Source organism: Eschrichtius robustus, chromosome 1 (assembly GCF_028021215.1).
Source record: "Eschrichtius robustus isolate mEscRob2 chromosome 1, mEscRob2.pri, whole genome shotgun sequence".
Lineage (NCBI taxonomy): Eukaryota > Metazoa > Chordata > Mammalia > Artiodactyla > Eschrichtiidae > Eschrichtius > Eschrichtius robustus.
In genome coordinates this window covers 180,631,034-180,656,960 of record NC_090824.1, presented here as the reverse complement: position 1 = coordinate 180,656,960, position 25,927 = coordinate 180,631,034, and the positions used below count along the sequence as shown (strand labels likewise).

Here is a 25,927-nt window from a genome sequence, read left to right as displayed (position 1 = left end):
GTTCTCATTTCATCCTCAGAACACTATATGGAATGTAACATACTCCCATTGACCTCTGAGATTCAGAGAACCTGAGGAACAGAACCAAGCACGCCAAGCTAGAAGGCAGCAAAGCCAGGATCTGAACTCAGTGCTTCTTGGTTCCAGAATCCTTGTCTTTTCTACACCAGGCTACACTGGCAAGTCCAACCCTCAGCCGCACGGTGGTCCACACAGGGTCAAGGGGTTCCTAGCATCTGAACACTCCACACCCTTTGGCCTCCTTGCTGATGGGACTTCTTGTGGGGTAATGGTGTAAAAGGAGACCAGTAAAGCAAGGAAGAGAGCTGGGTGTCTCTTCCACTCCTTTACAAAAGCGTTTACAGGAGAGGCATTGCTGAGAACATAACATCTGTTCATAACTTGCGTCGTTTTATCATAGTCTTAGGGTTCTTGGCACTAAAGCCATGTGTCATCTGCTAATTTTATTTCCTGTCTTAAAAGAGAAAACACTCCATGATGCCCATAAAGCTTTGCAGGAGTCGGGTCCATAAGCCCCAAGGAATGCTGGGGGCAGTGGAAACTGCTCAGCCAAACACAGCAGGGGGCTTGGACACACACAGAGGATCACATATGACAATCCACTTCCACCACATTCAGGACCAAGATGAACAGAAGACAGACAGCAGAAGTAGTATCCAGAATCTCACCACCATGATTTTATAGACTCCAAATTTCAAGTTCCCACAATAAATTAGAATTTTGAACTTGAGTGAGGCAAGACCCAGGCAGACACAGCAGGGCAAAATGTTTTGGGAACACAAAGTAGAGAAAAGAGGGCAGTTTCTTATCACTTTAAAGAAAATGCCACTTTCACCTCTTACTTCAGAAATCAGTCTTAAGATCAGCTTAATGTACTGGGAAAATGTGAATGACTGAAATATTTTAGAGTCTCATGAATTCAAGTGAAAGGTGAAGAGAATGTCTGGCTAATGATTTGAAGATTTCTATTTAGAAATACTATAACATAATCAAATCCAATTCTGCTTACTCCCAATTTATTTACTACAAGTTTCTGGCCCATGGAAAATTAACAATAAGATAATGTGGTTATTTGTATATGTAGCCAAATATTCTACTGCCTTGTAGATTTACTTATTTCTGTTGGGTTTGAAGACTCAGTTACTGATATCCAGGATTAATTAGTAGTTATCCAGTAGTTAAAGGTTCATATTTATTTTTTTACTTTTTTGGCGTGGTATGTGGGATCTTAGTGCCCCAACCAGGGACCGAACCCTCACGGCCTGCAGTGGAAGCGCAGAGTCTTAACCACTGGACCACCAGGGAAGTCCCTAAACACTCATATTTAAATGAATACTTGCAGAAGAAAAATGTGACCCACAATCTAAACCTCTAAAATATACCTGTAGGCCTACCAAAAAGTGGGGGGCAGAGGAAGCAATACATTATATAATTTGTATTGTTTGCCTTAATGCCAAAGACCTTCATTGGAAAACAAACAAGCAAGCAAATAAAATAAATCCAGACTCTTGCAGCCTCGTTAGACAGACGGATACCACGTCGTTTCCAAGAGGGTTATAATTTCAGAGAAGTAATGACATCTGTCTTCTTAACAGTAGCAGGTATGCCGGTCTATATCCCCTTAATTAATTCATAACTCAAGAAAGGAAAAACACAGTGAAGACCTCCATCAGTTGCCTTGAGGGGGAAGGGATAAATTGGGAGATTGGGATTGACATATACACACTACTATACATAAAATAGTTAACTAATAAGAACCTACTGTATTGTAATGACCTATATGGGAATAGAATCTAAAAAGAGTGAATATATGTATATGTATAACTGACTCACTTTGCTGTACACCTGAAACTAACACAACACTGTAAATCAACTATACTCCAATAAAAAAATTAATTAAAACTTTTTTTAAAAATCAGTCAAAACTAAAAGTCAGTTGCCTTGAGACTACACCTCACATCTGCTATTAATTTTTTAAAGAACCCCCAAAATCTTCTTTTCCCAAAAGTTCATCTCAGTTTCATCGGGAACATCTGCCATCTCCTGTCATAACTACCAACCTAGACATTCTTACTTCCTGGTCGTTCCAACCTCAGGCCTCACTTCCTGAGGCTACCAGTACCTGTAAGCAAATGACCTTGTCCCCAGGCTGAGCCGACCCGTCTGGAGAGTAGTCCCCATCCCGCCTGGACTGCTGTCTCCCGCGAGTCTTCCCAACAGCCACGGGGTTAACGGCTTCCAGGTGTGAGGGGTTGGGCAGCATCGTCACGTGGAGGGGATGGTGCGCGCCGAAGTCCAGGTCAACCGAGGACGTCAGGTGAGACAGGACATCGCCAGCGGCTGAGACATTTTCCGGAAATTCACTTAAGCCTCGCATTTTACGGAACATCAGCTATGCCGAATAAACGTACAAGAAAAAATGGGAAGAGGTGGTTCGTTTAAAATCACACAATAGGGACTTCCCTGGTGGCACAGTGGTTAAGAATCCTCCTGCCAATGCAGGGGACACGGGTTCGAGCCCTGGTCCGGGAAGATCCCACATGCCGCAGAGCAACTAAGCCTGTGCGTCACAACTACTGAGCCTGCGCTCTAGAGCCCGTGAGCCACAATTACTGAGCCCATGTGCCACAACTACTGAAGCCCATGCACCTAAAGCCCATGCTCCGCAACAAGAGAAGCCACTGCAACGGGAAGCCCACGCACCGCAATGAAGAGTAGCCCCCCATCGCAGCAACTAGAGAAAGCCCACAGGCAGCAACGAAGACCCAACGCAGCCAAAAATTAAATAAATAAATAAATAAATAAAGATAAGCACACACTTGTAACTGCTCGAATGCACAGAACTATCTGGAGATGTTCAGTCATATGAAGTTCCAACACTTTCAGAAGAGTCTAGCCTGATGCAGATGGTAAGATACCTCTGCCTTGCAATAAGCAAAATATTTTTTCTTAAATACACCTGTTAGTATGTATTTTCCAAAAGAATTTGTATTATTCTTGTTAAAGATAGAGAGAAAATAAGAATTTAATCCCATTTAGTCAGGGGATGACATACACTGCTTAGCGCAAGTGGCATCTTAAAAACTATATTGTCCAATTCTCAAAGGACTTCTCTGCATACATTCTGTCACCTCATCTTCACAGTCTTCTATGACATAGATGTTACTATCCATTTTAAAAACGAACAAGCTAAAAAACTAAAAACAGAGTTGCTAGAGTTGCCATATGATCCATATATCCAGAGAAAACTCTAATTCGAAAAGGTACACGCACCCCAACGTTCATTGCAGCCCTATTTACGATAGCTAATATACAGAAGCAACCTAAGCGTCCATTGACAGATGAATGGATAAAGAACATATGGTGTGTGTGCACACACACACACTGGAATATTACTCAGCCATAAAAAAGAACAAAATAATGCCATTTGCAGCAACATGGATGGACCTAGAGATTATCATACTAAGTGAAATAAGTCAGACAGAAAAAGACAAATATCATATGATATCACTTATGTGTGGAATCTAAAAAAATGATACAGGAATTCCCTGGCAGTCCAGTCATTAGGACTCTGCTCTTTCACTGCCAAGGGCCCAGGTTCAGTCCCTGTGAACTAAGATCCTGCAAGCCACGCAGCGCAGCCAAAAAAAAAAAAAGAAAAGGAAAAAAAATGATACAAATGAACTTATTTACAAAACAGAAACAGACTCACAGACATAGAAAACAATCTTATGGTTACCAAAGGGGAAGGGGAGGGATAAATTAGGAGTTGAGATTAAAAAAAAAAAAAAATGAATGAGCAAGAGAAATTAACTAGATGGTTTAAAGGTCCTCGGCTACAAATCTGGGTCTCAAACCAAAGTATTTACCAAAAACAGCATGTTATTCTCTACTGGCCAAATGGTTTGAATGACCCCAAAGCTTCTCCAGTTCACAAAAGCTTCTTATTGCCCTATCTGCAAATAGGAGCATACAAACTCACACAGTATAGGGATGGATGTGTTTCTCACAAATATGATCATTGATAATCATTTCTGTGTCTTTCTGTAATTGTTTTGTCTGGGATATTTTAGGAATGCAATTTTTTGGTTTAAGAACTTCTGCAGGGGAATTCCCTGGCGGTCCAGTGGTTAGGACTCTGCGCTTTCACTGCCGAGGGCGCAGAATCCATCCCTGGTCAGGGAACTAAGATCCTGCAAGCTGCATGGAGCGGGCCAAAAAAAAAAGAGAGAGAATTTCTGCAGGTATCTAAGCACATGTCTCCATCTGTCCATTACTTTATTCTGTCGAATTCTACCTTTTCTAAGGTGTCTCTTCAAAGCTGGTTATCAGTCTCTTAGCATCAGAAACACTGAGGTATGAATAATAAAGGTAAAGCTTGGCCCCTAGACATGACATCACATATATTTTTTTCATTAAAAAATTTTTTTTAGAATTCAGGTATAGTTGATTTACAATATTATATAAATTTCAGGTGTACAACATAGTGATTCAAAATTTTTAGAGATTATACTGTTTATAGTTATTATAAAATACTGGCTATATTCTCTGTGTTGTACAATATATCCGTGTAGCTTATTTATTTTTTACAAAGTAGTTTGTATCTCTCAATCCCCTACCCCTATACTGCCCTTCCCCCCTTCCCTCTCCCCACGGTAACCACTAGTTTGTTCTCTTAGTGAGTCTGTTTCTTTTTTGTTATAGTCATTAGTTTGTTTTATTTTTTAGATTCCACATATAAGTGACAACATACAGTATTTATCTTTGTGTGGCTTATTTCACTAAGCACAATACCCTGCAAGTCCATCCATGTTGTTTCAAATGGCAAATTTTCATTCTTTTTTATGGCTGAGTAGTATTCCATTGTGTGTGTGTGTGTGTGTGTGTGTGTGTGTGTGTGTGTGTGTTTGTGTACCACATCTTCTTTATCCATTCATCTGCTGATGGACACTTAGGCTGCTTCTGTATCTTGGCTATTGTAAATAATACTGCTATGAACATTGGGGTGCATATATCTTTTCAAATTAGTGTTTTCATTTTCTTCAGATATATACCCAGGAATGGAATTTCTGGGTTATATGGTGGTTCTAGTTCTAGTTTTTTGAGGAACCTCCATACTGTTTTCCACAGTGGCTGCACCAATTTACATTCCCACCAACAGCGTACTAGGGTCCCCATGTGTTTTTTCTAATATTCTCAAGGATAACACATCCTCCCATAGGCTCCGTTAACTCCACCTAACTTTGAAAGGTCCTTTAACGTTTATAATTATTTTTAATCTCCTGGCTAAGAATAGTAATGAGGTTTATCCACGCGTAATGGCTACAACCTTATCAGACATGAGTCTCTCTGATGCTCCCTGACATCGAATCTTCCGTCCTGACCCTCAAGTCTTTCGAGACTTACAGAGCAGCTGAGTTGGACAGAACAGGAACACCAAGATCCAATAACCTATAAAACCACTCACTTAGAGGGGTCTCTTGAGATAACAATGTGTTATTAGTTTCATACAATCTATTAACTATAAACTGCGAATATGTGGAAGGTAAAAATAACTTTTTGTAAGGTAAAATTGTATCAAATTGCACAGATCTTTGTGTTTGTTTGAATGATTTTTATGAAATAGGGGAAGCATGCTTCGAAAAACAGAATTTATCTGTTCGCATCATCCATAGGAAACTAACTTTTAACTTCCCTGAGTGAAGAACCTCTGTAAGTTGATACAGAAAATCAACCTAAATGCCAGGTCCAGGGACTTCACTGGTGGTCCAGTGGTTGAGACTCTGTGCTTCCACAGCAGGGGGCGTGGGTTTGATCCCCGGTTGGGGAACTAAGATCTCACATTCCATGTGGCACGGCCAAAAGAATAAACAAACAAAAGGAAAAAGAACAGGGCCATCCAACAGCAACAGGTTTCATCAATTAACTAAGCTGAAGTAAGTCAGAAAGAGATAAACAAATATAGTATATTAACACATATATGTGGAATCTAGAGAAACAGTACAGATGCACCAGTTTGCAAGGCAGAAATAGAGACACATATGTAGAGAACAAACGTATGGACACCAAGGGGGGAAAGTGGCAGGGGGCGGGGGGGGAATGAATTGAGAGACTGGGACTGACATATATACACTAATATGTATAAAATAGATAACTGATAAGAACCTGCCGTATAAAAATAAACAAATAAAATAAAATTCAAATCAAAAAAAAAATTAACTAAGCTGTCTCCTGGACAAATGGCTCATATGCTTAGTCGGTTTTCTAAAAGCAGTTATTACCATTGGTTTTATTCTTTTACAGTCAATTGTACATGAATAGTGGAAAACATAGAAAGTCTTTTACCTCTGGAGGGAACTGCAGAAGGCCTGTCAGTAAGTTCAGCCTCCCTCTATGTGGCATCCCAATAATGACATCCGTTACCCCGCTGTAGGCCGCCATTTTCAGCAGCTCGTAGAAAAAGCCCATCATGCTTTCAGCTCCTTCGCCTCCGTATCGCTTCACCGTGGCAAACTTGGTGGCCAAAAAGTGGTCAAGCTCCTATGGAACACCACGTCAGACGCATTAGTTACAGGACAGCCAACTACCTGGGTCAAAGTCAAACACGTTTAAGAAGACCCCACACTACTTCAAGCAGCTGCAACAGGGTTCCTTCACTACAGACCGCAGAGATGCACAGAAGTCACCCAGAGCCAGGCAGGAAAGCCCTGCTGAGGACACCAGACAGCAGTAGGGACGCAGAGAGAACAACCTGAGCGGTAGAAGAACTCACCCCAACGGGAATCCCCTCAGAATGCCGGGCCTTTCCCATGACGTGAGTTTTAGTACAGGGCTCTACAATAGCATTTCATCTGGGCTGCAAACTAGCCAACCACCCACGTTATTGGGAACAGGTTTCTTGTCATCTTGATATGCCCGAGTCCTGATCACAGCCCTGACAGACAGTCAATCCTGTTCATCTGTACTGAGAGCCTCTTCCACATACAGTTCCTTTTTTTCTATCACTTCAGGTAATAAAAAGAGAAATAAGACCTTAAGGGTTTTGCAGGCTTCTATAGAGGGAATAGATAAATACATAAAACATATTGACTCTGAGAAGAACCAATAGCTCTGTTGTTTGGCGATCTACTTTTTTCTACCTAGCATAAAGTGGTATGTGTTACACTGCCCCTTGTGTTGAGGCCATGGGGTAAATGGGGCTACATTCAGAGAGTTCATGTCTTAACTCCCTCTCTTCAATATTTATATGTCTTTGTAGAAAATGAGTCAACCTATTTCTTTGATATTAGCTGCTACTTTTATACCTGAGATTCTAGCATTAGTTTTGACAGATGTTTTCGCTCTTCTGTGGTAAATGCCTCCTTTTTCAGTTCCTCAAACCGCTTGGCAAACCATTCTTTCTCCTCCTGGCTCTGAAGTTGGGAGGTTTCAATAGAAATCTGCCCACAGTAGATCTGGTTGAGATAGGCTACGACTTCCTCGAGAGAGGCCTCCTCCTTCCCCATGTTCAGTAATCCTATGAAATGGAATCAAAGGGATCGTTTTAAAGAATAATCAACCATGTAACTAATTATAGAACATACCAAGATCCTTATTTGAATTCAGAGCATTTCATTCCAAGTAACTTGGGTTATCTAGATTTTTCTAAAGGCAAAACTAAAAATATGATCAATGGCCATAAGGTACTAAAAGGAGAGGGAATAAAAATCTTTCTTCTCTCGAACAGAACCATGATGCATTATGCCAAATTTTGATTCTATAGTCATTTCGAACTAAATTGTGAACTTACCTTTCATCTGCTTTCTAGCTACAAATCACATGTACTACCTTTATCTGAAATATCTACCAAAACGTTCAAGTCTTATTAATATCTATAAAGCAATGCCTATTATTGAACAGTTGGTCTTAATGTGAATTAATATTGATAGCAATGCAACATTCTGAGGTAAAAGGAAATCTCCCTGAATCTTAGCCAGAGAAAAGAAAGGTTTGTAGTATGTGATTGGCCCAGCACCAAATCAATTATCAGTCATTTGCCTAAGCCTACAATATAAATTTAACAAACCAACATTTTCTTTATATCGTGTATGGTTTCTTACAATAAACGTCAGATCTTTGACATTGATTGAGCAAAGCTGTGATGAACATGGGAGTGCAGATATCTCTTTAAGATAATGATTTCAATTCCTTTAGATTTATACCCAGACATGGAATTGCTGGATCATATGGTAGTTCTATTTTTAATTTTTTGAGGATCCTCCATTCTATTTTCCATAGTGGCTGCACCAACTTGCATTCCTACCAACAGTGCACAAGAGTTCCCTTTTCTCTACATCCTCACCGACACTTGTATCTTTGGGTTTTTTTTTTTAATTGAAGTATAGTTGATTTACAATGTTGTGTTAATTTCTGCTGTACAGCAAAGTGATTCAGTTATACATATATATACATTCTTTTTCATTTTCTTTTCCATTATGGTTTATCACAGGATACTGAATATAGTTCCCTGTGCTTGACAGTAGGACCGTGTTGTTTATCCATCTTTGGGGTTTTTTTTTGACAATAGCCATTGTAACAGGTGTGAGGTGATAGCTCATTGTGGTTTTGATTTGCATTTCCCTGATACTTAGTGATGCGGAGCACCTTTTCCTGTACCCTTTGGCCATTGTATATATGATTTGAATAAGAGGAAACGGGCCCTATCAGAAGACCATTCTAGAACCCCAACACTGCTCCTCCCAGACAGTGTTCGAATGTGCCCCTCACTGTCTCCTCACACCTGTGGACGCCTCAGCTCCAGCGGGCATGTGGGTCCTTCAGGAACAGAGAAAGGAGCCCCACCTCACTGGCAGTTAACTGTCACGTGGATAGTCCATTGTTGATGGGCTTTACCTGCGGTATTAAAGGGTCCCTGCAGGGTCTGCACGAGGGCTTGGATTTCAGGCACGTTCTCCTGCAGGGCTTGGCCAGTGAAGAGGGGGTTGATTTTGGCAGCTTTATGGCCATGCTCACAATACACCGTCACCAACCTGGCAAGGCCATGGTCCACTAATTCAGGGGGAAAAAACAATAGAACAACATAGTTTAGGAAATGCCCACAGGCTGCAAAATCAGTTTTTCAAAGAAGCCTCTGTGGCCTTGGACAGTTTTCAACACATGGCTCCTACCCACCACAGCTGCCAGTGGTTTTCAGGATTAAAGACTAACAGACTCCAGGAAAACACACTTATTTCCTTAAATTTATCTCCTGAGAGCGAAAGTCACTGAAAAATACAGAAAGGAAACAGAACTATAAGTGCACATTTGTGAAACTAATTATGCATGAGGATAGATATTAAAAGGAAACACCCCAAATTGAAAATAACTGTTAAAATGCTGAGATCATGGATAATTATAGTCCTCTTAATTATTATTTGAGATTTTTTATATCGTACATTAGAAATACAATTTGAACTACAAAATCAATGTTTCATTTCCTTCCTTATTTTATTTCTTTTTTTAATAAATTTATTTATTTTATTTTTGGCTGTGTTGGGTCTTTGTTGCTGCACACGGGCTTTCTCTAGCTGCGGTGCGCGGGCTTCTCATTGCAGTGGCTTCTCTTGTTGCGGAGCACGGGCTCTAGGCGTGTGGGATTCAGTAGTTGTGTTAGGCGGGCTCAGTAGTTGTGGCTCGCGGGTTCTAAAGCACAGGCTCAGTAGTTGTGGCGCACGGGCTTAGTTGCTCTGAGGCATGTGGGAACTTCCCGGAACAGGGATGGAACCCGTGTCCCCTACATTGGCAGGCGGATTCTTAACCACTGCGCTACCAGGGAAGTCCCATCCTTCCTTATTTCTTAAAGACCCCAGGTACATACACTCATGAAATTGTACGCTAGGAAAAGACCTTAGAAATTATCTTGTTACTCACATAATGAAAAAATTTTTTAAATCCCGTTTGTACAGCCTTAAATGAGTAATTCCCCAGTCTCTACTCAAGGGGGAATCATTATCTTTCAATGAATCCAATTCTATCTTAATGATTTTATATTGAGCCAGAAGCTGCTTTTCTTCCCTTTCCCACATGAAAGCCCTTCTAAAATTTGGAAGAAAATCCTTCAAGCCCACAATCGATTAACCTTCAGTTCATCAAGGTGGTCTTATACAAATCAAGCACAAATCTCTGAAGATGAGCAAATCCACTATGAAGGGCACACATTTTCTGAACATTACAGAAATTTGCATTTTTATTTTCAGAACCAAAAGAAAATTGTTAGCATATTTTGAAATACTTAATGACCATTTTATGAACATGTGTTGCCATACAATGATTTCAGAGCTACATGTTTATGTGCTGGGGTTTGTATTCAGGGTACTGCACAGTGTACCTCTTGTCACAGGCTTAGAGGAAAGAACTGAGGTGTGTTGAACATGCATTCAGTATTCACACGAATATGTAGGATGTGTTGGCACAAATCCAACAGTTAAGAGGATCCACACTACGTCTAATAAACTCATCAAACAATCCCAGTAAATGAACTGATTTCAAGCTGGAGGAGTCATATATAATTTTGCTATAGTCTCTATTCTGGTTATGAAGTAGGACACCTTCATATTTCTGGCTAAAATACAGACAGATATATCTGTCTAAAGCATTGTCCCTGTTGGTCACTCCTCTTTAAAAACAGTTGCTTCCCTGGGCTCTCTGGCATTGCAAGATCCTGGGTTTCCTCCTAACTCGCTGGCTACTCAACCTCCACCACTTTTCCTGGGCGAGAAGGGGGTTAGGGGATCCTCCTCTTTGTCCACCTCTAAACTATTGGTTCTCCCCAGGTGTGCGCAGGGTCTTCTTCTCAATCTACTTTCTCTCTAGGTGATCTCATCCACGACTCCCAATATCATCTGCAAAACTACATCCTTAGTGGGGTAAGTCCAATGGTAAATACATAGGGTTATCATCACCATTCTCACCACAATCTACTAGCCCTCTTTTTTTTAATGCTTTATCTTTATTTTTTTTAAGTTTTGGCCATGCCACGCAGCACGTGGGATCTTAGTTCCCTGACCGGGGATTGAACCTACGCCCCCTGCATTAGAAGCACAGAGTCTTAACCACTGGACCACCAGGGAAGTCCTCTACTAGCCCTCTTTTGAAAACATTCTCTTTAGTGAACCACATCAGCTCAGGGATCACTGCTTCAACTTCTAACTGAAATTTCTAACTGAAAAGCCAAGTTTTTAATGATACTCTAGAACACTGACGGGGGAGTTGGCACAAAAGGATGCTGCTCACCCCATAGAACGTGTGGCACCTACTATTCTGGAAGAGCCAGAGCGAGAGGACTAGTCCCCTCCCACCTTGGGGCACATCCTCCATCCATCCTGACCATCTGTTTTCTCCCAGACCCTCATTTCACTGCTCTGGTTTCTTCTACCAGACCCAGTCCCATATCTCTTCCCTCTCTGTCTCCCAGATCCTTCCATTATGACCTCTGGAATTCTGTTCCATGCTTAACAGATCTCCCTACCTTCTTCACCTCTTCCCTAAACATTGCTTATACTCCTGTCGTCACGGGAATCTGCTTTCCCCTGAGGACACCAGTGGAAGGTGAAGTTGCTCATCACCCACACACACATCCCTCCGGTACTGAAGGTGGAGTCAATGCCTCCTCATTCCTCACTGACGTTTCCCTGTAGCTAGTCCTCTAACTCTCTACAAACCCCCAGTCCTCTGAGGGACATGCCACGGTGTTGATAACTAATCCCCACTGGCCAGAAGTCATCACAAGATAATGCTGTAGGAGAATGCTTACTGGAAAAGCGTCAGTTTGTTTAGATGAAAAAAGACTAAAAGACACTGTATATAGCATAAGCCTGATTTTTGTTAAAATGTGTGTATAATATATATTTCATTATATAGTATATCTAGCATATTAGTATCTATATACTTCATATATGTCTCTGCATTTGCATGTATATATTCCACATATATAAAGGAAATAGACCAAAAACTTAGTGATGATCCTATGTCAAAATTCCTAATTTTGGGACTTCCCTGGTGGCACAGTGGTTAAGAATCCGCCTGCCAATGCAGGGGACACGGGTTCGAGCCCTGGTCCGGGATGATCCCACATGCCACAGAGCAACTAAGCCCGTGTGCCACAACTACTGAGCCTGTGCTCTAGAGCCCTCAAGCCACAACTACTGAAGCCCTTGAGCCTAGAGCCCATACTCTAGGGTTTCTCATACTCCGCAATGAGAAGCCTGTGCCCCACAACAAAGAGTAGCCCCGTCTCGCCGCAGCTAGAGAGAAAGCCCACGCACAGCAATGCAGACCCAATGCAGACAAAAAAAAAAAAAAAAAAAAATTCCCGATTTTTTTCTTGCTTACCATAGTTTCTAAGTTTTCTGTAATGAACATGTCCAGTAGAGCTCTTTATTTATTTATTTATTTTGGCCACGCCATGAGGCTTATGGGATCTTAGTTCCCCGACCAGGAATCAAACCCAGGCCCAAGGCAGTGAAAGCACTGAGTCCTAATCTCTGGACCTCCAGGAAATTCCCAGAGCTCTTTAAATTGTATCCATTTAACTGACTTAAATACACCCTGAAAGCTTCTGATGATCAGATTCTCTCCACTGCCCTCACCAGTTGACTATATGCTTGTAAGAGTCAATTATATTTGTTCCTAAGGCTGTTGCTATGGGGAAAAGTAAACATTAGGGGAGACATTATAAAAATCTAGGAGATTCTGCATTCACATTGCTTTCATAAGTGCTCTTCACTTTAAAGATTTGCATATACAAAACCAAAAATAAACATACTTGAGTTAAAATACGTAAAGCATCTCTCATTTCGTTATGATAATCCTTGATTTAATGACTTTTTGTTAAATTAACTGACCAAGTTTCAGTGTCAAATGCATTGAATAAAATTGCTTCAGCTGGATTACTTTGGTAGCAAATAATGAAATTAAAAGATTTAAATGGATGCGATCACAGCAATAGAATACATATCTTCTTCACAAAAAACTCCCTGTTATTGTATAAATCAAAGGATTACTGTAAGAGAAAAATGAATCCCTTCACCTGAGGCATAATACTGACCAAATGACTCAGTGCTCACGATATCTATGAAAGTTCAGAGGAATTTAATTGGATGTTTAAATTCCTAAGAAGCCAGAGAGAATAGGGCAAACGACAGAAGCAGATATATACGCTCTTCTTCCAAATAAAATGGAAAATACTGGAGGCGTGCTTCTGGCTCAGGAGAATGGCACATAGTAGATGCTCAAGAGATATTTGTTATTACTTGAATGAATGAAGTCCTGATATTCACTGTATTGTAATGGCATCACAGAACCCTCCCGATCAAAGGTTTCCAGAGCCCTCAAACATGCCGTACGAGGGCTGCAGTGGATCCCTCCTGATCACTTTGGGTCCTTCTCTTCTGAGAACTGCACCCTCCCATCCCAGAGGGTGGGTTCCAGGGCCATGTCTCTATTGCTCTACTTTGCCTGCCAAAGAGTCAATGGATTCCAAAGACACCTGAGTCAAGGTGGGTCAGATTCAATCTTCCCAGAATTTGAGGCTTGAAATTAAGAGATATGAGAAGAGTGAGCGTGAGACTGCTATCCTTAGAAAAGCCTGCTTGCAAGGTTTATGCTCTTGGTTGCTGCCTGGGAACTTGAATTTCAGGAATGGCCTCACCTGTCCCTAACTGATAAGGGTGATCCACTGTGCCTCGACTGTTTGGGAGAACAAGGTAGTTTAGGCTGAACACCTGTTTCCCTTCTAGGAGTCTGGGATTTTGGCACATGCAGAGGGTGCTTACATGAACCTCTCCCAATAAAAACTCTGGGTGCCGAGTCTCTAATAGGATTCCCTGTGCAGGAACATTGCACATATGTTACTGTGTTTCTTGAAGAGGAGTGCATTCCGTGTGACCCCTCATGGGAGAAAACAGAAGGAAGCCTGCACAAAGGGCCCTCCAGACTCTTCCTGTGCCTTTTCCATTATGGTCCAGCTGTGCGTCCTTACCACATCACTGCAATAAACCTTAGCCATGAGTACAACTATAGACTGAGTGCCATGAGTCCCTTCTGGAGAATCTCTAAATGTGGGGTGGTCTTGAGAACCCCCAACACACATTATGTGTGACACAGGAGCTAAGTACCTTAACAGCTGTTCCTTATGGGGCCTCACACAGCCTCTGCCAATATTCCCAGAGTTAGCTTTGGTTCACTCCCTTCTTGATTACTTGAAACATTTTTCAGCTCTAGAAGATACCCCTGTACCCTTCAAATAAAGTCCCCTCTTTGCTTAAGATAGCCAGAGTTGGTTTCTGCTGCTTGTGACCAAAAGAACCTTAGCTAAAACAAGAGTAAAAAAACATTATGAGGGACTTCCCTGGCGGTCCAGTGGTTAAGACTCTGTGCTTACAATGCAGGGGGTGCGGGTTCAATCCCTGGTCAGGGAACTAAGATCCCACGTGCCGTGCAGCCAAAACAAACAAATAAAAAACATTTTGATAGGGATATCTACATCACTTTATTCTCTGCTGTAAGCAAACACGGTGGGGGCACTGGATAGTGTTGAATAGTATTTTATTTTCAGAAAGAAATGTGTTCATATTAACCAGCATAAAGTACACTGACAGATAACCTAAACTAAACTTAGTACTTCAACTGGAAGTCAATACAGTTCTCTTTCATCATCTGGTCATAAACAGCCTCCCCCGAAAATATCTAGATCCAATCCACAGCCTCTTTGCATTCAAGTCAGCATATGCTTAGAGCAAGTGGGAACATTGGCTATCTATAAAAACACTGAAGACTCCAAGAAAGAGAACTCCATAATTGGAGTCCCATAAGCCCTATTTTTTTTTTTTTTTTTTGGCCGCGCCGTGGGGCATGTGGGATCTTAGTTCCCTGACCAGGGATCGAAACCATGTCCCTTGCAGTGGAAGCGTGGAGTCTTAACCACTGGACCGCCAGGGAAGTCCCCTCTTAAGCCCTATTAAAATGAGACGGGGACTTCCCTGGTGGCACAGTGGTTAAGAATCCAACTGCCAATGCAGGGGACACAGGTTCGATCCATGGTCCTGGAAGATCCCACATGCCGAAGAACAACTAAGCCCGTGCTCCCCAATTACTGAGCCTGCGCTCTAGAGCCCGTGAGCCACAACTACTGAGCCTGCACACCACAGCTACTGAAGCCCACGCGCCCTAGAGCTCGTGCTCCGCAACAAGAGAAACCACTGCAATGAGAAGCCCGCACGCTGCAACTAGAGAAAGCCCGCGCACAGCAATGAAGACTCAACGCAGCCAAATACATAAATAAATAAATAAACAACAGAAATTTATAGGAAAAAAAAATGAGACAGCTGCCACCGGCTTCAACTTAGGAACTTCACAGATAACCATATCAAAAGGCAAGACTTGGTACCAGAATACTATTATTATGAATTCTGTACAACAAACTCATACCTAGGCCATGCAGCTGAGTTCATTTTACATCCTATCTTCTCTTCCCATCTCAAACATGATATCTTTATAAGCTAAATTTATTTTGCCAGATAGTTCTTTCTTGCAAAAAACCAAACTTTAAATAGAAACCTTATTCTGGTCCTTTCCTTTTTTTCTGAGATTCCTTTCTTAAATCATTGCCGAGATAGGTAAGCAACGGTCACAGATTGATAATAAATGATAGTGACCATTTATTGAGTACTAACTTGTGCTACACATTGTGTTGGATTTTTCACATACGTCATCTTATCTAATCCTTGTAACAGCTCTGAAATAGGTGCCCTTATCTGCAGAAGAGTTAACTGAGGCCCAAACACGTTAAGTGACTTGCAGAAGGTGACACTGGTAATGAAGAAGCTGGAATTGGAACTATTTGTACTCAAGTGTGCTTGATTTTAATCCAGTGTTTTACCCACTATACCATAACAAAAATTGAAAAGGAAAGTCCAGGGCCTACAGCAAACAGGATGAGATAACTAGAAGTCATTGAAACATTTAAAAACTCATCTAAATTTTTTTGAAAATCTCTAATGCAATAAGATTTTCCCCAACTGTTTTTCCTATACCTCCAGTAAAGGCTCCTATTATTTCTTGTCTCTTCTTCTTTTTTTTTTTGGCCGCGCCACGCTGCTTGTGAGATCTTAGTTCCCGGACCTGGGACCGAACCCAGGCCCCAGCAGTGAAAGTGCCGAGTCCTAACAACTGGACTGCCAGGGAATTCCCAAGGCTCCTATTATTTCTAATATGCAACATACCTGCAACCTCACTTCAACTACTAAAGCTGATCGATCGCCAAGATCAGTAACCACTAAACACTGTTTGGAATCTTACAGCTCCCATCTCCTAATGGTCTCTAAATTCTGCCATTTTTTAATAACCCAAATCCTTCATAATGAAATTTATGCCTATGAATCACTGGTCCTAAGCTGTTGCATTTCTATATAATAACAACGAACTATCAGAAAGAGCAATTAAGGAAACAACCCCATTTAGCGTCATACCAAAAAGAATAAAATACCTAGGAATAAATCTACCTAAGGAGGTAAAAAACATATACTCGGAAAAGTATAAGACACTGATGAGAGAAATGGAAGATGACACAAACAGATGGAAAGATATACCATGGCCTTGGACTGGAAGAATTAATATTGTTAAAATGACCATACTTCCCAAGACAATCTACAGATTCAGTGCAATTCCTACCAAAATACCAATGGCTTTTTTCACAGAACTAGAACAAATAATTCTAAAATGTATATGGAAACCCACCTCCATTTTAAATTAGGATTGTTGATAAATAAATTCAAGTTTACTTGGAAGTTGAGGTATGCAGAGGTTAAAGTACAAGCTGTTTTACTAATAGCCAGCTACAAAGGACACTCATCACAGGTCAAATTTTAACTAGTGAAACCGCTGCCATCCAAAAAGGTTGCTACAAGCAAATCCAATATCTCTTCAAAGCCTTACTACAGTGAAAATCTTAGTAAATGAAGTAGTCATCCTATGCAGGCATTGATATTTGGCCAAGATAAACATATTAAGAAAAAAGGCTGATGAAGGTCAAAGAGGAGGAGGGAGGCACCATAACTTTGACCATACCTCCTCCCATTTCTCTATGTCACCTTGGATGTGGGAGGATGCTTTGTGTCCATTTTCAGTAGGGTTTGTCCTTCGATTCATTTTGCCAGTACCAAACGTTAATGTGCATGATCCATCCCACAAACTCAGTCATTCCTCTCAACAAAGATGGCACCTTTTAGGACAACTGGCAGGCATTATGAAAAAGACTCAAGCCGGGACTTAGCTGGCAGTCCAGTGCTTCAGACTCTGTGCTCCCAATGCAGTGGGCACCTCCCAAAGCAGGGGGCATGGGTTTGATCCTCGGTCGGGGAACTAAGATCCTGCATGCTGCACAGCGAGGCCAAAAAAAAAAAAAAGACTAAAGCCAATTAAACTGTGTCCTTGGCCTCATCAGCCTCCTATAATTAATAGAACAGACCATAAGCACACAGTTAAACAGAATTTAAGGAAAAACCCAATGAATCTTAATTGTCTTCATCAGCAAAAAAAAAGTTATTCCTTCTTCTAGAACACGGTAATACAGTATATTACCCTATACACAAAGTGCTTCTTTTCTTAGTTCTTGGTGTTACGGTTGTACGTGCAAAATTCAAATGTACTAAATGTCACAAAGAAATTGCATATACAGAACCCTATTTCCACTTCTTAGTAGGAATCAATCATTTAATAAGTATTTAGTTAAGTGTAGAGCTGAAAGGAATATAAGACAAGGCCTTTACTAGGCAGGATCTTACAATGTAAATGAGAAGATGATCCCCGCACAAAACTGCACACAATTAGAAAAAGTTTAATACAGTCCAAGGGGTGGGCCCGATACTGAGAGTTAAGGGAATTCAGATTAGGATAGCCTGGAGTTGTCTGGAAAGATGTCACGGAGGACTTGGGAATGGAGCTGGACTGTGGAGAATGAGTAAGAAGTGGAAAGGCACAGAGTGAAGAAGAGATTTGGAAAGTGGGGGAATTTATGTTGGAAAGATGTAAGAAAGAAGGCAGAACAGGTCAAGAAACATGAAGGGCATTGAGTAGCAACCTAAAGAACCTGGATTTTATTTTGAGAGGCAAAGTAGAGCCTTTGGAGACCTGAGTAAGAAAGTGACTCAGTTAAACCAATGTTTTAGAAAGACTGGACTAAGCTGGAAGGGAACTAGGCTATAAGTTATAATACCAGCTAGGCTAGCAGTTTCACCTCTTTGAAGTCATGGATCTCTTTGAGAATGTGATGAAAGCTATGGGCCCTCGGCCTAGAAACAGACACAGACATAGAGTTGTGCAAAGTACACAGACCCCCTGAAACCTTCTCATAGGGATCCATGGACCCAGGTTAAGAACCCTTGAATTCAACATTTTTTTTTTGGTAGCAGGCCAGAATTAAACACCTAGACTAGGATCCTAGTTAGTGAAAATATGAAGAAAGCAAGGCTTTGAGAAATAGAGTGCTCAAAATGTGACAGAAAGTACAAGGTGAAAAAGTTGCTTGCCCCAGATTTTTAAAGTACATCTTCAGCAGAGACTATTATAACCCCCAACATCCATTTTCCCTTCTCTTTTATGGTAACAGATAGTTGAGTATATGACCACCCAGAATAAGGATACCCTTTCCAGCCTTCCCTGCAGCCAGGGTGGCCATATGACTATGTTCTGGCCAATGAGAGGACAGTAGAAGTGATGTTGCAACTTCTGGGTCTTACCCTTAAAGAGATGGTGTTCTCTTCCCCTCCCCCTTTTCCTCCCTCTTGCTGGCCAGTATGTGGTTATAGTGGTGAGCTATCCTGGACCAGAGTTGAAAGCAACACCCGCAGGGTGGCGAGGAAACAACGTAGAAGAAACTTGAACCCCTACAGCTTTGCAGAGCAGAGCTGTCATACCAGCTCAGACTTCTACTTACTTTATTCAACCCACTGTTATTCCAGGTCTCTGGCACAGCCCCTGAACACATCCTATCCAATATTGAATTTGCTACCGGAGGTGGGTTGCTGCCATAACAGAACCTAAAATGTATACGACACTGGCTTAGCAGTCAGGTGGTGGGTACCAAGGACCCAGGTATTTCAGACTAGAAAGCTGAAACAGTGTTATGTTATCTGCCAAAACATTTGCTAAAACTGTCACTTGCGATATCTTGAAAGGTAGGCTGCATGCCCATGGAGCCTGTAGCTCAGTAGTCTGTGTTCATTGTTTCTTGTCACTTTCAGGAAAGCCCCAGAAGAAAGGTGAGGTCAAGGAGCTAGTTCATCAGCAAGAAGAGATGGAGGGAAATTCACTCCACTACTGGGAGGTTTTCTCCATCTGTGGCCTCAGTACCTAGAGGGCAGACCCAGCCAAGGTTTGAAAGGTAGAAGCAATTAGTAAAGGTAGTTCTGAAGAGGCTGTGTTAGCCGGAGATAGGAGAAAAGATGAAACCCCTTTTTAAGTACCTTCTAGTAAGCATTATCTGTTAGATGATGAAAGCCAGCTGAGCCTTTAATATCACACAAAGGGTTTTGCCTTCCCACTACAGCATATTAGTTGAGATGGTCTCAAAATAAACACCATTAAATTTAGGGAGTCGAATGGGTAGAAGCAGTAAATAAAAGACCAGGGTTTTCAGGCTTAAAAACTAGGCCCGGATGAGCTCTTTGTCTGTGGGCAACTTCCTCATGGAATGACTAGAAGCAAAAAGCCAAAAAGCAAAAAGCCAAAAGACTGCAGTCCTAGGAATTTTATTTAAGAAACTGAACTGCTGGGCTTCCCTGGTGGCGCAGTGGTTAAGAATCCGCCTGCCAATGCAGAGGACACGGGTTCGAGCCCTGGTCCGGGAAGATCCCACGTGCCGTGGAGCAACTAAGCCCGTGCGCCACAACTACTGAGCCTGTGCTCTAGAGCCCGTGAGCCACAACTACCGAAGCCCGTGCGCCTAGAGCCCGTTCTCCGCAACAAGAGAAGGCACCGCAATGAGAAGACCACGTACCACAACGAAGAGCAGCTCCCGCTCACCGGAACTAGAGAAAGTCCACGCGCAGCAATGAAGACCCAATGCAGCCAAAAATAAATAAATAGAATAAATAAATTTTAAAAAACCTGAACTGCCAAAGAAATCCCAACTCCAAATCTTAAAAAATGGTACAACTGAACTTATTTACAAAACAGAGATAGAGTCACAGATGTAGAAAACAAACCTAGGATTACCAAGGGGGAAATGGGGGCGGGGGGAGAGGATAAATTGGGAGATTGGGACTGACATCTATACACTACTATATATAAAATAGATAACTAATAAGAACCCGCTGTACAGCACAGGGAACTCTACTCAATACTCTGTAGTGACCTATATGGGAAAAGAATCTAAAAAAGAGTGGATATATGTATATGTATAACTGGTTCACTTTGCTGTACAGCAGAAAGTAACACAACATTGTAAATCAACTATACTCCACTAAAAATTAATTTAAAAAATAAAAAATACAAATAAATAAAATAAAAAACTGAACTGCCAAAGAAATCCCAACTCTGGCCAGAAAAAAAAAAAAATCTGTAATTAATGACTACCTAAAGTAACTATCAGGTTCCTAACCTTATCAAAATAAAGTGGACCATGAAAGGTGTGCAGCCCCCAAGGAGGGCACACTCCCCAATGCCCTCAGAAGATACAGGTTAAAGAAGAACCCATAAGGCAAGACCAGGGGAAGGGATGGGGGCAGAGTTGAGGGGCCAGATAATCTAGTGAACTTACCACTCAGCCACATCAAGGGGCTTTATCATTCCTACCCAATAGGACTTGATAACTGGTCTGAACCAGTGGCTGCTATAGATTCCTCATTCTTTCCTTTTGTGGATGGGCGTTTCCTTTGTACATCGAATGTGTATATATTCAGGATGGATGGCAGTTCATAAAATTCCAGACTCCAAGGAGCCACAGCCAGACCTGCTGGAGAGGACTGCACATTCTCCAGAGATAATGGACTTTGAGCTGGATTCAGGAATTGAATGGAGGAGGGAGGAAGTGAGTACATTCTATGTGTGGGAAGAAAAGCTTAGGATATTTGAATGGCCAAAGGGGCCGAGTGTGGTGATTACTAATTATTTTCCAACATCTATTTTCCTCTTCTCTCTCAAAATAATTTTTAGCTGGAAGGTAGCCATCCTGAATAAAGACTATGCTTTCCAGTCTCCCTTGCAGTTGACCAAGCTCTTTGGACGTGAGCTATATGCAATCTCCTTCCCCATTCTCCCACACAGCCTAGTAGGAGTAGTATCTATAAAAAGAGTTTTTACAAAATGATGTGATAAGTTCTGAAACAGAAAACAGAAAGAACTGTCACAGATCTACATGGAATGATAATTTTGAAGAAAGTTACAAAACGGCCCACTTGCCTTTAAGTTTTATTCGGAGTATTAAAAAAAGATATAAGGAAAAAATTCCTTAAGTCAGATCCCATAACTGCAACAAACAACTATTTCTCAGTATTGATTTCACTCTATCCTCTCAGTACAACACAATATTGTACCCTTAGCCTGCAGTTCTAACTCAATACTGAACTTTCAAACTTCACCAAGGATCCCACAATACAGCAAGTTCATTGCTAGGAGGGGTGGGGAGGCACAAGTTGGTGATGAGGGAAGAGAGAAGATTATATACAGATAAAATCAACTCCAGAGATATTTTTTCAAACCACACCAGCCCAAAGCTCCCTGGATGATTTGGATACAGTCTTGCCATTGAGAACCACCAGCCCAGACTTTTCCCAGGCAAAGATTAATTCTCCACTGCCAGGCTGTTAATAGGAATCAAACAGAGACCCAACAGTGAGGGAAAACCTCAAATAAGATCACAATAATTGCACACTGAGCACACACTAGTAAGTTCTTAATTGAAGAAGAGATTGTCAAATACATCTTACACATACATCCCTTATGACTATAGCAGTGTTTGGCCACGGTGGCCACGGACGTCCTGCTAGAGAATCACCTAGAGTGACATAAAAATACAAATTCCTGAACCTCATTGCAGGCCACTGAATGAGAACTAGGGTGGGGTTTAGGGGAGGGGAGAAGGAGGCTGGCCTGGGAGCTAGCATTTTAACATCACGCAGAGTGATCTGAATGCACACTTCAGTTTGAGGACAATTGGCATGTAAAATTCTGGGCACTCAATTTGCCAAGTGAAATAAGATACCTATAGTCTTACTCTCAAGGGATTAGCAACCTAGCTGGCCAAAATCCTGTCCCTAAAGAAACCCGCTGGACTCAAGAAGGAGAATCAGTTTTATTCTAAATGTCCCCTGAGATCAAAAGCAAAATATTGAGGTTCCAATGTGTAATGTACTGCTCAGAGGTCAGGTGCTTAGATGATGAAGGGGCTCCTAATTGTTAATCCAATAACTGGATCAAAGATGCCAAATGACCTTCCTCTAATAATCGATCTGTGTTCATCTTCTATTCTGTGAGGATGAATAAAGATACAATAACTTAAAAAAAAAAAAAAAGATACAATAACTTTGGAGCATAAACCAAATACTCAAAATTCGTCTCTTGCACATGAGGATGCAACAGAGCGTCCAAAAACTGACATTCGTGTCTCCTAATACATTAAAACCCGAGTAACACGTTTCTAAATTCAGCAAAGAGTTCTAAACTCTGAAATTAAAGAGGCTACACAGAGGAGACAAATGGATAATAAATACCATGCTGTGGTCCAAGACCATCTGCTAACTGCCCTCTTCACCCTAGTCACAGCCGCGATCCCCACACATCCCGGCTCACACCAGCTTCGGAGACGGCCCTGGAAATGTATCCTTGGGTGAACTCCAGGAGCTGAGATATCTTAGAACTTTTCTTTTCCTGCAGCCCCGACTCTGCAAAGAGCTAAGTTCTCACACGTTTTACGACCAAGGAATGGAAAAGACAAGAGCTCACAAAACCATTCTGTGACCCCGACCCTGACAATATGCACGCCTGTCCGCCTCTGCTCCCTCGCCTCACCTTCCTCCCCACCCTCCTACTCTCACACTGAGGCCCCTAGAAGCCCCAACTATCAAAAGCACCCTATCCCAGGCCAGGCAGGAAGGCCCCCTGCCTCCCCAGGCCCCACGCCCACCGCCCGGGCCCAATCCCTGACCTGGGGGGCGCGCCAGGCCGCCCTGGGGCTCCCGGCTCTCGGGCTTCCTCGGCGGGTAGCCGTAGACACCCCTCTCTGTCTGGTAGCCGCGCCGGAGGAGGAGCGGAGGGGCCCGACCGAGGCCCAGTCTTGCTGCTGCCACAGTGGCCAAGGCCATGTCCCGCCAGGCCCCCCGGGCCCAGAGACTTCTGCGGGAGATCTAGGGGTCGCGTCCACAGGGAGGTAGCTCCTGGAACCCCCCGCGTGGGAGGCGAGAGGAGGGAGTGGGTAGGCGAGGGGAAGCCCCGCCTTCGAGACAACGCCCCCAGTCCTGATTGGCCAGGGCCGGCCCTCGGAGCCAATCTAGATCAGCGGCCTTCAAAGCGAAGCCACGCCCCGGGATCCGCTGGGACTCGCGCGGTCCTAGAGGCTGAGGGTAGCCCTGGATTTGGGAAAACGGGGAGTGTTGAGCACAGCGTTACCGGCTTTCTGGTATAAACCTTGATATACCTGTATATGCTGCGGTCTCCCACCAGGAGTGATCACCCACCACCCCTCTCCTGGAAGCCCCAGAGCACAACCTCACACACACGATGCAGTCTCCTACAGAAAGGAAAAATTAGCGACAGGGTGCATGAAAAATGGCTGGGACTCAAACCAAGGGACTTGGTTTGAAGGAAAGGTCATAGGAAGTAACCAGAAAATCAACATCCCCCCTCCATTTGCATTTTTGTAAGAAACATTGAGGGAGAAAGAATAAAATAGGGGAGAAGGAGCTTGTACGAAAGCGATAGAATAGGAGTGAAGAGAAAGTGGACGTGGAAGATTTCATGTGGAGTGAGGTAAATGTGCAAGGTGAGGGGCACAGCAAGGAGAGGGGCAAGCATGAGCACAGAAGCCTGGGAGAGGCTGCAAGGCATTGCAAGTGATTCCAAGAGGCCGGCGAATTGGGTGTGTATTGAGAGATGGGAGTGGAAAGGTAGATACAGAATAACTGGCTGATTAAAAGAGCTTTCAGTAAAAAAGAAGGAAGTAGTTACGAGATCAATGTCCCTTTATATCCCAGAGAAGGGGATCTCCAATCTCCCACAGTGACAAGGTTAGCCTTGGACTGGAGCAAGGGCACTTCATAGAATATAAAAGTAGGAAAGGCAGAGCATAAGCGTATCTATTTCGGTAGGCTGATAGATTTGATCATGGAACGATGATGAAGTTTTTTTCTGCTTCTATTTTTTTTTTGGTGAAATATTAAGCAAGATGAACAGCAGAAAGTGGGAGTGAAAAGACATGGGAGGACGTCTGAAAGGGATAAAAAGGTATGAAGCAGTGGGATGGGAAAGTGAACAGACCCAGAAATGTCATGATTTGGGGGATGCCAAGAGCCCACTGAGGCTTGTGGTTATGGACCTGACTCAGACAAGACAGAGTGATTGTAAGTTTTTCTCCAGATATGTTCAACTCCTTTTGCAGGTGCAGGGTAGGCAGGAGTTGTATTTAACTAAGGATGGATTTTTGCCTGGCAGGTATGATGGAGTGATGGGGCAAGGGAGAATTCATAGCATTTGCAATACATAGCAATTGAAATGTTGATTGGATCAGGGGACTGAATGTACCAGGGGTAAAAGAGTGCATAGTTGGAGTGGGGATTCTTATGTAGGTGAACTGGTGGTCTCACTGACTGACATTTGAAGTTGGGACTTTGGGTGGAAGGCAAAAATTGGAATCAATTTCTTTTCTTTTTTTTTTTTTTGGCCGCGTGGCATGCAGGATCTTAGTTTCCCTACCAGGGATCCAACCCGTGCCCCCTGCAGTGGAAGCACAGAGTCCTAATCACTGGACTGCCAGGGAAGTCCCTGGAATAAATTTCTTGAGGCCTGTGGACCTTGGATAAGAATTCTTGATGTGGATTGGCAAAGTTCATAATGTTTCAAAAAGTTTGCTGGGCCACTGTTTTGGTAAATATATGAGAAATAGGCACTCTTATACATTGCTAGTGGAAATTTAAAATGATACAAACTCTATAGAAGGAAAACTGTCAATATCTTATAAAATTAGAAATGCACATTTCATTTAACCCAGTGATTCCGCTTCTAGGAATTTGAAAGTCTAGGATAGACTTTCATACACACACTCGAACACAATTATGTGTGTACAAGAATATTCACTGTTGTATTGTCTATAACTTAAATTTTAAAAGATTGTGAGTATCCTAAATATCAAAAAATAAGAGATTAAATAAATTATACTACTTCCTTACAACAGACTACTATAGAGTCATAAAAAAGAATGAAGCAGCTCATTATGCCTTGAATTGGAACAATTCCTAAGATATATTTTTAAGTGAAAAAAGCAAGAGCAGAGAGCAGTATGCATAGAATGCTTACATTAGAGCATTAAAATATATAGACTTTAAAAATTTGTGGGACTTCCCTGGTGGCGCAGTGGTTAAGAATCCGCCTGCCAGTGCAGGGGACACGGGTTCGGGCCCTGGTCCAGGAAGATCCCACATGCCATGGAGCAACTAAGCCCGTGCACCACAACTAGAGAGCCTGCACTCTAGAGCCCGCGAGCCACAACTACTGAGCCACAACTTCAGTGCCACAACTACTGAAGCCCGCATGCCTAGAGCCCGTGCTCCGCAACAAGAGAAGCCACCGCAATGAGAAGCCTGCGCACCACAACAAAGAGTAGCCCCACTCACCGCAACTAGAGAAAGCCCGTGTGCAGCAATGAAGACCCAATGCAGCC

At 42.3% G+C, this 25,927-nt stretch overlaps 1 protein-coding gene across 1 annotated transcript in view; it reads right to left on the bottom strand.

The window, feature by feature from the left end:
• The window catches only part of DHTKD1 (dehydrogenase E1 and transketolase domain containing 1), a 51,802-nt gene extending 28,345 nt beyond the window's left edge, over window positions 1-23,457 (bottom strand). The window contains exons 1-5 of the mRNA XM_068560182.1: window positions 23,201-23,457; window positions 8,914-9,069; window positions 7,326-7,537; window positions 6,367-6,561; window positions 2,144-2,413 (exon numbers count right to left, since the gene is read on the bottom strand). Coding sequence (XP_068416283.1) covers window positions 2,144-2,413; window positions 6,367-6,561; window positions 7,326-7,537; window positions 8,914-9,069; window positions 23,201-23,357 — 990 coding nt within the window. The 5' untranslated portion in view covers window positions 23,358-23,457. The remainder of the gene's footprint in view (window positions 1-2,143; window positions 2,414-6,366; window positions 6,562-7,325; window positions 7,538-8,913; window positions 9,070-23,200) is intronic.
• Between the last annotated feature and the right edge of the window lie 2,470 nt (window positions 23,458-25,927).